The sequence below is a fragment of the Chelon labrosus genome, assembly GCF_963514085.1.
Source record: "Chelon labrosus genome assembly, chromosome: 20".
NCBI lineage: Eukaryota > Metazoa > Chordata > Actinopteri > Mugiliformes > Mugilidae > Chelon > Chelon labrosus.
The window spans coordinates 4,939,156-4,950,346 of record NC_140353.1 but is presented as its reverse complement, the minus strand read 5'-3'; the positions used below and the strand labels follow the sequence as shown (position 1 = coordinate 4,950,346).

General features: G+C 40.6%; 1 protein-coding gene across 2 annotated transcripts; it reads left to right on the top strand.

The window, feature by feature from the left end:
* The first annotated feature begins 3,133 nt into the window (after nucleotides 1-3,133).
* Nucleotides 3,134-9,653, top strand: srsf5a (serine and arginine rich splicing factor 5a). 2 transcript variants are annotated; one of them, XM_084568717.1, is made up of 8 exons: nucleotides 3,134-3,221; nucleotides 4,517-4,650; nucleotides 4,754-4,824; nucleotides 5,240-5,401; nucleotides 6,000-6,069; nucleotides 7,423-7,496; nucleotides 7,584-7,688; nucleotides 8,539-9,653. In XM_084568717.1, exons 2-8 carry the CDS (start codon nucleotides 4,525-4,527, stop codon nucleotides 8,909-8,911), a joined length of 981 nt encoding a protein of 326 aa, XP_084424843.1. In that variant the 5' UTR covers nucleotides 3,134-3,221; nucleotides 4,517-4,524; the 3' UTR covers nucleotides 8,912-9,653. The 2 variants fall into 2 exon arrangements, with proteins under 2 accessions (XP_084424843.1, XP_084424842.1); XM_084568716.1 differs by having other exon boundaries at nucleotides 4,514-4,650.
* Nucleotides 9,654-11,191: the final 1,538 nt, after the last annotated feature.

The following is an 11,191-nucleotide window of genomic DNA, read 5'->3' as shown; positions in this document are numbered from 1 at the left end:
CCACAGACTTTTAAACCTCTGTCAGCCTTGTTCCCTGCCTTCAGAGCTGCTTTTGTAGACTAACTAGGTAGACACCGGGAAACCGCAAATCTGCTCAACTTCAACAAGTTCTCGTGAAATAACCTCTATGTGGCCTTCAGTTGATATTGTTGACTCAGTTTGTGTGGAGCTTTTTATTTGGCCATTTTAGAGGAGCGAGCAGGTTGGAAAGGATTCGACTGTTCCTCGAGTTCAGGCTGACAAAGTGAAAATATTGCATGTCGAAGGAGTTAGACCAAACTAATCTGAGACACTTCTGATCACACCATCAAGTACGTCTTCTCCTCTGGTTTAAAAAGTAAACTGGCATCTAGCTGCCTGTGTAATCAGTTCATAGCCGGTTGGAAAACAATCAGGGGCGAATACTGTCGCGGTTCGTTGGTCACCATCTACGAACGTGTCAGCGACACAAACACAAAGTAAAATCCAGCTGCTACTCTGACAAATATTGACTTTGTGACGCGGTACACTTTTTGTCTACGGTTTTATATCCAACTGGTCTTTTTATTAAAATGGTGCGATAACTTCCAGGACAGGAAATGTACAGTCCATAAACCATGGTAGACAAGAAATATATTGTTCTCTTTTGAAACTGCAGAGGTCGTAAAAAAAGAAATAGTTTTGGAAGTAAGTTTTTCTGAGAGTTACACAAAACTTCTCGTTTCAGATAATGTGAAGCTACAGAAACCGGTTTTCTGAGCTTGTTCACATTCAGAGCTCGTGATTTAGCGACAGTGCATCTCGTTTGTTTATTATGCACTAAAAAAAAAAAAAAAACAAGGTGTAAAAATGACTGATCTTACCATTAAAGCACACCTGGTTGAACGAACGCTACCGTTGGTGCATGTTGGACTCCAGTCTGGGCCTTTTTTGCATGTCGTCCCGTAACTTCCCACGTCTTTCTCTGCTGGTCATTCCGATAAAGGCGCAGGAGATCAAAAGAATAACTTATTTTGCATTTTATGGGAGATGAAGTATGCTAAAATACTTAAGCAGCAGCCTCAAAAATTCAGCCCTCCCTAAATTGCCCAAAAATGCAGTTCCATGTGTGCCATCTAGAGGCTGGCTCTAAAAGTGAGTCAATTCCCGTAAATGTTAAAATGTACGTTACGTTAAACATTTACGTTTACAGCCTGGTACACAAAAAAAAAATAAAAAATTTGGTCTTTATTGGTAATCTCCCCAATCATTGACAATAATATATACAGTTTATATTTTTTTGTGTGTTTAAATTATATTGAGGCTTAGAGGCCAAGAGTGAGGCGGAGTCTGACTCAGCCAAGATGGCGACGACCGTAGAGCTTCAAAACTGCTCTTCAAAAGCTTAGTCGGTCCATCTTTATTTACCAGCTGTAAATTAAAAACGCATTCCACCCAAAACAAAAAATTTGATTTCTTACCTTTGGACAGTTTCAGGCTAGTCCTTTCTCCCTGTTTCCAGTCTTTATGCTAAGCTAAGCTAATCAGTTGCGTATAAATGTATCTAACAGACATGACAACAGACAATGCTTCTACGTTTGATTATTTAAAACATTTTGACAACAGAGAACAAACCTTTTTGAGTTTGAGCCACAAAGGGAATAAATGATGTCATGAAGTTATTTAGCGTACATGCTGGTAAACAACCACATTAACAAGTATTCTACACTGAACACAAAAGCGGTTTTGACGGTGAAGATGGGCTCTTTGTTGTGACGTGAACGAGGCCTCGTGTGTTTTTAATCTTCCTCCTCCTGCTACAGTGCGTTGAAGGACCGCGACCCTTTCTCAGGAAGGAAATCACATAACTCTTAGTAGTGACGTTCACCTCATTCCTGCTGAACACCTTCACACCTGAGTGAGAATAAAGTGCAAATGAGTCATTTGACTTCTTTTTCGTGTTCTCAGATAAGCTATTTCCTTATTTTTTGTATTTTTTTTTTACATGGTCTTACTTTTCACCAGGTGTTCGGTTTTTTCGGTATAATTTGAGTCGACGGAGGGCTGTACAGTGATCAGTGTTACATGCTCAAAGGTCTTTGGCACTTTCTACACAGAGCAGACCAGACAGGTATTTTTTTTCTATTGTACTGTGTCTACCTAAACCCTGCATTTCCTTTTCCTAACCCGAGACAATGTCAAGAATGATGATAGTACTTGAATAAAGAGACGGAATACAAGCAGATGTTTGGCCTCTTCTGTTCTAGACCAAAATATGTGTATAGGTAGATGATCTATACTTTCATTTAATCCATGTTTATAATGAATGTTGAATGGGAGCAGAGTTGGTTTTTATATGGTTTTAGCATCACTGTTAAGTATTTTGATTTGTCAGGTATTAGTTAGTAACATCCAGGTGTTCCTGTTTGATTAATTTATTTTCCAGAAAATGTATTATAATACAAATATGTAAGTTATGTTATTATATGTTCTATCCTGACTGATAAATCGGTAATATTGACCAATTACTGACAAGAAATTGTGGAAGAGAAATAGCCATTTATTGATTAGAAATAAGTTTATTATTAAAGTGCATAATGTCCTAGTTTGTTCACAGTTTTGTTACAGCTGGTGAAGATGTAATAGACACAAAAGCCCAAAACCTAAAAGATATTAACATAAAAAAGGAGAAAGGGCAAACACTTACATGTGGAGAAAAAAGCTAAAATGCTAGAGTAAACGAATTTTCTCTCTATTTTTAAAAAAATATATATATTTCAGTTTTCTGTTAAATATTATTATAAATAATACAGGTAAAATATGAAACTATGATCAGTCATTTAGAGATAAAATGTGCAGAGAACTGGAGTTTAATATGGTGTCCCTATGGGTGGACCCCAAGCTGGGTTGCCAGATCCGTACCGTATTCCCCTTTCCAAGAATAAAATGAAAATCGCGTATTTAATTTAATTAATCATGTAAAAAAATGAAGGAAACCTATTATATTTTATTCTAGTTGTGTTATTACAGACAGATGTGCTAACTTCTATCGAGCAACAAGGGTTTAAAATCCCTCAGCTTTAAAACGTTTCTACGTCAACTGCAACCGTTAACTGGCAACGGTAAAGCAGCGTTTCCGGCTCCCTGCCCTCTCGACTCGACGCTCGCCATTTTGATCCAGTTCGAGGAGGCGACACGGTTAAAAGTTGCAGCAAGCCAGCGACGTAAACAACAACCACGGAGCATCCCGATAGCTAAAATTGGTGAGTGTGTACCAGGAGTGGCGTTAGTCGACTTTTTACATCAAGCTTTTGTTTTATAAAACAGCTCACCCGTCACTTTTAAAGCTCTCAACGTCGATGTGTGTGTGTTCGTCGCTAAACGTTAGCTCGCTTGCTAGCCAACGGCCTCGAGGCGAGCTGCACGAGCGAAATTGTTGCCTCGGTGATACGGCCTAATTTAGTTCGACGTTTAACGGCTAAAATAGAACAGTTACACGATATATGCTCAGCTTTCGCGTCCAACATTTCAGCTTGAGTTTAGCATTACCAATTAAAATACTAAATTTAGCAACGTTATCGCAACGTGTGCTCAGAGTGAAGGTCTGGCAGAAAGCAGGGCCTGAATGGAAATCAAGATTACTCGGTTTGTAAGGATTAACTCGGCTTAGAGAGATCCAGGTATCCCTATACTCACTTATTATTATTTGAAACTGTATAACGTATAAATTAAAATTACTTTAATGGTAATTTGACATGCTTTTATCGTGCTATAGTTTATCTTGGCGCTTGAAATAATGCTGCAACTTCGACAATGAACTAAGGTCAATATGACGAACAAAACCTAAATAATAAGATCTTATTGAATGTGCTAATATAGTAGCGTTTCGTTGTTTTAAATATTACCTCGATTCCTCTTAAATTATAGTTTAGATTTGTGTTTTTTGGGAAGGCAACGACTATCCGGAAACTGGCTCGACCAGAACTAGGTCAACATGTGGTTTTGGCTGAAAACTGCTCCAGCGATACCCCCTGCTCAGTTTCGTTGGGGTAGTTTTCACCCCAGCATTGCCTTAATGTATGACTTGTTTTTCCACAAATGGGTCAAAGGATTCATTGAGAGAAAATGGAACAACATTTACAAAAAAAAAAAAAAAAAAGACCAGGTTAATTATTAATTTAGTCACTGAAAGTTGTCCTCAGCAAGTATACAGAATCTGCTGCTTCCTTGTTTTTGTCTGGGTTAATGTTTAATTCCGGACATGTTTGTTAACTTTTACGATGTTGACAGAGGAGCCTCTTAGCTATAAAACACTGCTGCTGACTTCACAGATGAACCAGAACCCGCGAGTAAACATTTATATTTTTGAGTCCTAAACAGTTCTGACCTAGATGAGTAAAAAATAATCTTCAAACGCGAGCCTGAATGCATTGTAATTTAAATATAAACCAACATAGGTCAGTGTAGAAGCCTTTAAGTATCACATTTGAAACGTACTTATACTTCACCCTCTCTGTTGAAATGTTTTAGGAAATTATATGTTCTTCTTTTTCAGCAGATAACAAGATGAGTGGCTGTCGTGTCTTCATTGGCCGCTTGAGCCCACACGCCAGAGAGAGAGACGTGGAGAAGTTCTTCAAAGGATACGGACGGATCCGGGAAATCAACTTGAAGAATGGATTTGGCTTTGTGGTCAGTGTTACAACGCATTTTGTGTATTTTTTTTTATTATTATTACTCTGTCTTGTTGTTCTTGTCTGTCTAGGTTTCTATTAAATCCAATTTCCCTTCTCAGGAGTTCGATGACCACAGAGACGCAGATGATGCTGTGTACGAGTTGAACGGCAAAGAGTTGTGCAGCGAAAGGTAATGAGCTGTTTATATTATCTGCAAATGTGCACATGGACGGTTGACTGTTTGACTGTTGTCTCAGTATACCGTGGTATTGCTTGCTTCCTGGATACGTAAAATGGCTTTTTATGAGGAACTGGAAAGTGGCATATGACTCGGCAGTTTCTTCATTTTACGAGCACAGAGTCAAAGAAACTGATTTCAAGTCGGTGCTGTTTTGAGTCAGTCTTAATATTTGTCAAAATACTGCAAACATGGTTGTTTTTGCTGCAATACCAGTTAAAAAAAAAAGCTTGAGGAATTTTACTGGTATTGCAGAAAAAGCAATCGTGTTTGCAGTATTTTGAAATGAAGAAGCAGCTGTCCTCCCACATGGTCTGTGTATCATGTATGCTTTCTGATTCTAAAGACTAACTCACATTTGTTTCAGGGTAACAATTGAGCATGCTCGCTCCAGAAGAGGAAGGGGCGGCGGCCCTGGAATGGGACGTTTCGGTGGAGGCGGCGGCGGCGGTGGTGGTGGCGGCGGAGGAGGCGGTGGTGGCGGCGGCGGCGGCGGCGGTTATCGCCAATCACGCAGCAGTGGATCAAGGTACACTCAAATTTGAAATAGCGGTCTCGAAACTTCTACAAATGATTTGGGAGAGACGGTTTATGCTAAATGTTTGGATGCAGTGGAAAATAACTGCTGTGGTTCCTGTCACAGTTTACTTTAATTTGGTGTCTAAAGAAGCTATAGGTGAATTCTTGGAGCTTGCTAATTAATTAAAGCAGCATAAAAAGTATTTAAAAAGGCATAACTCGTCCGCTCTAACAAAGCATTTACTGTAGCATAAAAAGTGCCAGTTTGGTCACATCAGTATTAAGTTTCCCTTAATTGTTTGTATATTTCATGTCCCATATTAGACGTAATATGAAGCCATGCAATATTTAGTTATTTTGTCTGATTGTGTTTATGTCAAGACTTGGTGAACAGTGACAGCTGGGCCAGTGTGTTCTCACAAATATATAAATAAAATAATGTTTGTAGTAGAAAAGGTTGGCAAATAAAAACCTGTTGTTCCACCTCAGCATGTTCAAATATTAACACAACGATCCGACAGACCCAGAATAAATAAAACAGCAGTGAGCGTGTACTATGAGAATAAATTCAGGGGAATCTTACAGCCTTCTTTTTATTTCCTGCACAGATATGGCCCTCCGGTGCGGACAGACCACAGACTCATTGTGGAGAATCTCTCTTCACGGATTAGTTGGCAGGTAAGAGATGACACGACTATCTTATCTCCCTCACGGCACAAGCTTTATGAAATAAATTGTGTATATCCCATCTTCCAATTATAATGAAGCAGCAGAAATCAAATTATATTAAATCTCATTAGTCAATTGGCTAATTATATTAAAAAGACCCCAGGTTTTTTGTTTTTGTTTTACCACAAATTATTTTTCCCAGAGACAAAAACATATTTTACTGCTGATGATGGGTTTTCTGACCAAAAGCTTTAACTGTTTCTTAACAGTTGGTTTCCATTTTTTATCAGAGGTGAATAAACACCCTCCAGTGGGGTATCAGAAGTATGTAGCGCCCTCTGCTGGTTGTTTTTTTTTTCTGAATAGTGTCCATTTGGTGCCTCTCCTCACACGCAGTTGCCGCCGGTCTAAAGTCTTGGCTGGGCCCCGTAGCGGGTGAAAGTGGTCTAGCGCAGGATACGGTAGCCTTAGGAGGTCCGTAGCCACAGTCTGGAGGTTCTGTGGGCTGGCATCCCCGACTGCTGTAACCCCCCTCAAATCCACGGTTCCTACACTCTCCCATTTGGGTCTTTTTCTGTTGCTGATGGAACTGGGGGGGGCCTTGAGTCGGGCGCACACCCCCTCCCCCCTACTTGCTCTCTGGTGGTTCCTTACTTGTGGAGGCCGGATGCTGAGTCAAGGCCGAGGGCGTTTCTCAAGGGCTTAACACTGCATTGGTTCCCATTTGCTATTTGGACAAGTGGCTCTATGCTAATATCTACCTGGGTATGGAGCGGTAAGTAGCATAAAACTCATGTGATTGGGTTTGTTCAGGGTCGGGTGGTAAAGGGGTGTAGAGTTACAGTCACAAAGGGGAATCATGTAAACAGTTATACATCTGCTCAGCAAAAAAAATACCCTGTTGTCATCCAACCCGTAATAAATACACAGCTGCAGCTCATATACTCCTACACATAAATCCAGTGTTAGGCGTAGAGGTGTACAGAAATGAATTAGATCTGATCTTCAACACTCTGAAAGAAAAAAACAAACAAACTGTCTCACTATGGAGCAGAATTTGGTTTTTACTGATCATATAAAAAAAGTCTCTGAGCCAGTTAATGGGACATAGAAACAGATTTTTTTACAGAAAGGGCGACACCTGCCAACTCCCACAAAGTATTTACTGTGGCTCTAGTGTTTACATGGCCTCCACTGAAATGGGAGCTTATCACACAGTGACAGCATTTAGATATCCCAGGTTTCTGTGTGTGCTGCTTTCTTGCTGTCTGTCCATTTCTCTCCCTCCAGGTGTGATAAGGCTCTCACCGACACCTTGCGGTTCGTTGTCTGTTACTAATCCCACGTTATGCTTTGAAATAGGACCTGAAAGACCTGATGAGAAAAGCAGGTGAAGTTACCTTTGTGGACGCTCACAGACCCAACAAAAACGAGGGGTAAGTGTTTTTTTTTTTTTTTTAAAGTTAAACGTCTCGCATCAGCTTCAGTGTGAACTAAGAACTGTTGTCTCGACTCGATTGCAGGGTGGTTGAGTTTGCATCTCGCAGTGACATGAAGAACGCCATCTCCAAGCTGGACGGGACAGAACTGAACGGACGTAAGCTGAAGATCTTTGAGGACAGCAGAAGGTGAGTTGTTATACCTGAAGGAAGTTTATGTTCTAGTTTGGTTTCATCAATATAATATGCAAAGAAATTACTTGTAGCTGATGAAGGTGAAGTTAAATGAGGCTGTTAATACAATTAGAATAAATACTGGAAGCCATTGGACAGAGCTGGCTTTGCTCTTTCAAAGGTCAGTTTCTGTTTGTGTACAAATTCGGTGTGTGGGCAGAACTGCTTCCATCTGAAGCCCTGTCAACGTGTAAGTGTTTGCTCGTCGTCCACGTCTTTGTAGCTGTGAGTTGGTCTCTAGTGGACGTTCCAGGCTCTTGTAAAGTTCTTACCCCAAATGTTTGAGTGAAACAAGCAGAACATAAAACACGGCTCCTGTATGGATGGAGCTAGCTGTTCTTCAAGTCTCCTCTTGCTATTTGAAAATGAAATACCAGCCCACTGCTCCATCTGGATTTGGTGGTAGCAAGTCATGGCTGTTGTTTCCTTTTGATAAAAGCTGCATCTAGATTACATATTGTCAGTAAGATGCATTAAAGTATAAAATGTCCAGCTTCAATTAACCATGAAAGCTCATTTTCTCTCTCTCTCAGCATTGATTACACAGCCTTCTTGTTAGAATAAACTCGGTGCTTACTTTTAGTGTGAGCTGGCAGGGGAGTTGCAGGTTCTGGCTGCAGGAAGGTCGATTAAAACATGACATCAATTCAGACTGTCTGTTTTTAAGGCTAACCCAGCTAGCGTGCAGTAGCTGATAACAAAATGTTATGGGTGGAGTTCCAAGTTTCCTGAACCAAACCGGTGATTGGAACATTAAGTTAATACTATTTCATCGCATAGTAATGATCTCTTTCTTTCCCCGCAGCCACAGCAAGAGCCGCTCTCGCTCCCGAAGCTACTCCCGCTCCAAGAGCCGCTCCAGGAGCCGCAATCGTTCCAGGAGCCGTTCCAGGAGCCGCTCCCGGTCCATCAGCCGCACTCCAGAGAAGAAGACCTCAGGAGGGGGCAAAACCACGGCCCGGTCCCCATCCAAGTCCAAGTCCCGCTCCAAGTCTCGCTCCAAATCCCGCTCCAAATCCCGCTCCAAGTCCCGCTCCAAATCTCGCTCCAAGTCCCGCTCCAAATCCCGCTCCAGGTCCCGCTCACGCTCACCAGTCCGGGCTCAGAGCAAACAGTCCCGCTCTCGTTCCCGATCCCGCTCACGTTCCCGCTCCGCCTCAGCAGACAGCAGGCACTGAGATTAGTCCACCCGTAGGCCGTCAAATAGACTGATAGCTGCTCACCGTGGGCCTGGATGGTGGTGTGTGATCTGGTTTTTCTTATTTTTTTTTTCCTTTTTTTTTTTAAACAAAGGGGAGAAATTGCCTTTTACATGGCTTCCTTTTGAAATATGACAGGTTGTAAATTAGCCAGTTATCAATGTGCACACATTTGGCTTTGGTTTTTATCTGTTGTGATTCTTAGTTTTTGATGTGCTTCCATAGGAGAGAGATTTTTTTTTTTTTTTTTTTAGGGCCCCTTCATATCACATGTATAAACCTCTGATTTTGATCTGTGATGAAAATCCTAGAGTGTCTCCGAGCTGTCTGCCACGTTTTGATTCCATCCACTCCCCTGTGCTTTGTTGGAAAAACCTATCGATGCCTGTGTTCTGGTTCGAGCTCCTGGTTTTTGCTGTGAATCTGTGACGAGTCGCTTCTTACACGTGTTGCATTCACTGCCCCGATGTATGAACATGATGGTGGAAACATCTCCGCTCAGCTGGTGGTATATTTCTTGTATCATGGTTTTGAAATCTGGCGTCTGTTTTGACTTGCTTTTTTTAAAAACTTCACCCGGGACGTTGTCTCATGTGTCTGATTTTTCTTTCTTATTAACTTAATCTCCGGCCTGTGGGGTGTTGAGAGACTGAACACAAGCTCGTCTCTAAATGTTTCTTAATTTGATACTAATAAAAACGCCCTCTGCATATTGTGATTACCTCTTGTAATGTCTTGTTTCTTTTAAATAATAAAAACATTGTGAATGTGGGTCGAGAGATGCACATTTATATTAAATTAAGTCTCTTTGGTTGAATTTAAGTCTACAGCAGACTTTTGGGGAAGCTAAAGCATGAATGGGACATATAAAGTGTGTTTTTCTTTAATTAACAATGCACCTTCAGTTGGTTAAATCACAAACCTTTACAAAAGACAAGAAAGGAGCTCTAACTACCTGCCTTTTGTTAATGTGTTTAAAACAAAGCCAGCATTAGTCATTTATAGAGCACATTTAAAACGGCAACCACTTGACTAAGGTTTACAGAGATTATTATAATAATATTATTTATGATTACAACCAAATAAACACCTTGAAGTGAAAGTTTTATATTCTATCATTCATCTAAGAGGAGAGAGGAGCAGCCATTGACAAAATAACACTTACAGACAATCTATCTGAGGATTAACAGCTTATCCAGCAGCTCGTATTAATCCTTAAAGCGACCGTGTCCACACAGACTTTAATCAAGACACTCGAGTCGGAGTGAAACATGTTTGACGGCGTCAAAAACTAAAGATTTAAATATGTTTAATTCAAGACTTGTGACTTAAAAACACAGGAATCATGGTCACCACACGGTGGCGCTGCCTGCTTTTATCATGAACTGACTTCTATGTCAACGTTGATCAGTTAACACCACTGGATAGTGATTAGAATAAACAGAAAAAGGATTTAGAAGGTGACTTGCTCTAAAGCACTAAAGCAGGGAGGAAGGATTTAACAGTTAAAAGTGAAAAATGGCTCCAAGCGTCAAAAGAATCGCGACTTACCTTCTACACTTTTCTCTGCAAGGATGTTATCTTTGCACTGCTGCTGATAAACGCAACTAAATACATTTATTCAAGTATTGTAATTAAGAATACATTATATTTTATTTATGCAATGATGCTTCATGGCAAGATGGTTCCGGGTTCGAATCCAGGTCGACTGGGGCCTTTCTATGTTTAGTTTGCATGTCCACAAACTCCACATTATGAGATCCAGCAGCAGGAGTTAGGGCCACCGTCCAGAGACATGCTGTTAGGTTAATTGGTGATTCTAAATTGGCCGTATAGGTGTGCATGTGACTGGTTGTCTGTCTCTTTGTGTTAGCCCTGAGACAGACTGGAGACCTGTCCAGGGTGTACCCCGCCTCTCGCCCAGTGACAGCTGGGTTAGGCTCCAGCCCTGCCGCGACCCTTTACAGGACAAGCAGTTACAGAAAATGAATGAATAAGATTAATTAATGTCTCTCATAAACCTCTCATAAACAATAAATGTGTCACAACTTCACTATGAGATCAAAGATAAGAGATAACCCCCCCAAATATAGAAATCTGTGTATCAAAACATTACATCTCATAATCCTTCTAATCTATCTGGTGAACCTTTGGACCCCTAGACTTGTCCCTACTGCACTAAACTATCTAAATATGAAGTAGTTTAAATTAGTTCCTCCTTAATAACAGTCAAATAAAGCCACAAATAATATATATATT

Coding starts and splice junctions, on each gene's coding strand:
- srsf5a (XM_084568717.1), top strand. CDS start 4,525: ATGAGTGGCTGTCGTGTCTTCATTGGCCGCTTGAGCCCACACGCCAGA. Junction 4,825..5,239: donor AAAGAGTTGTGCAGCGAAAG/GTAATGAGCTGT, acceptor CATTTGTTTCAG/GGTAACAATTGAGCATGCTC. Junction 5,402..5,999: donor TCACGCAGCAGTGGATCAAG/GTACACTCAAAT, acceptor TTTCCTGCACAG/ATATGGCCCTCCGGTGCGGA.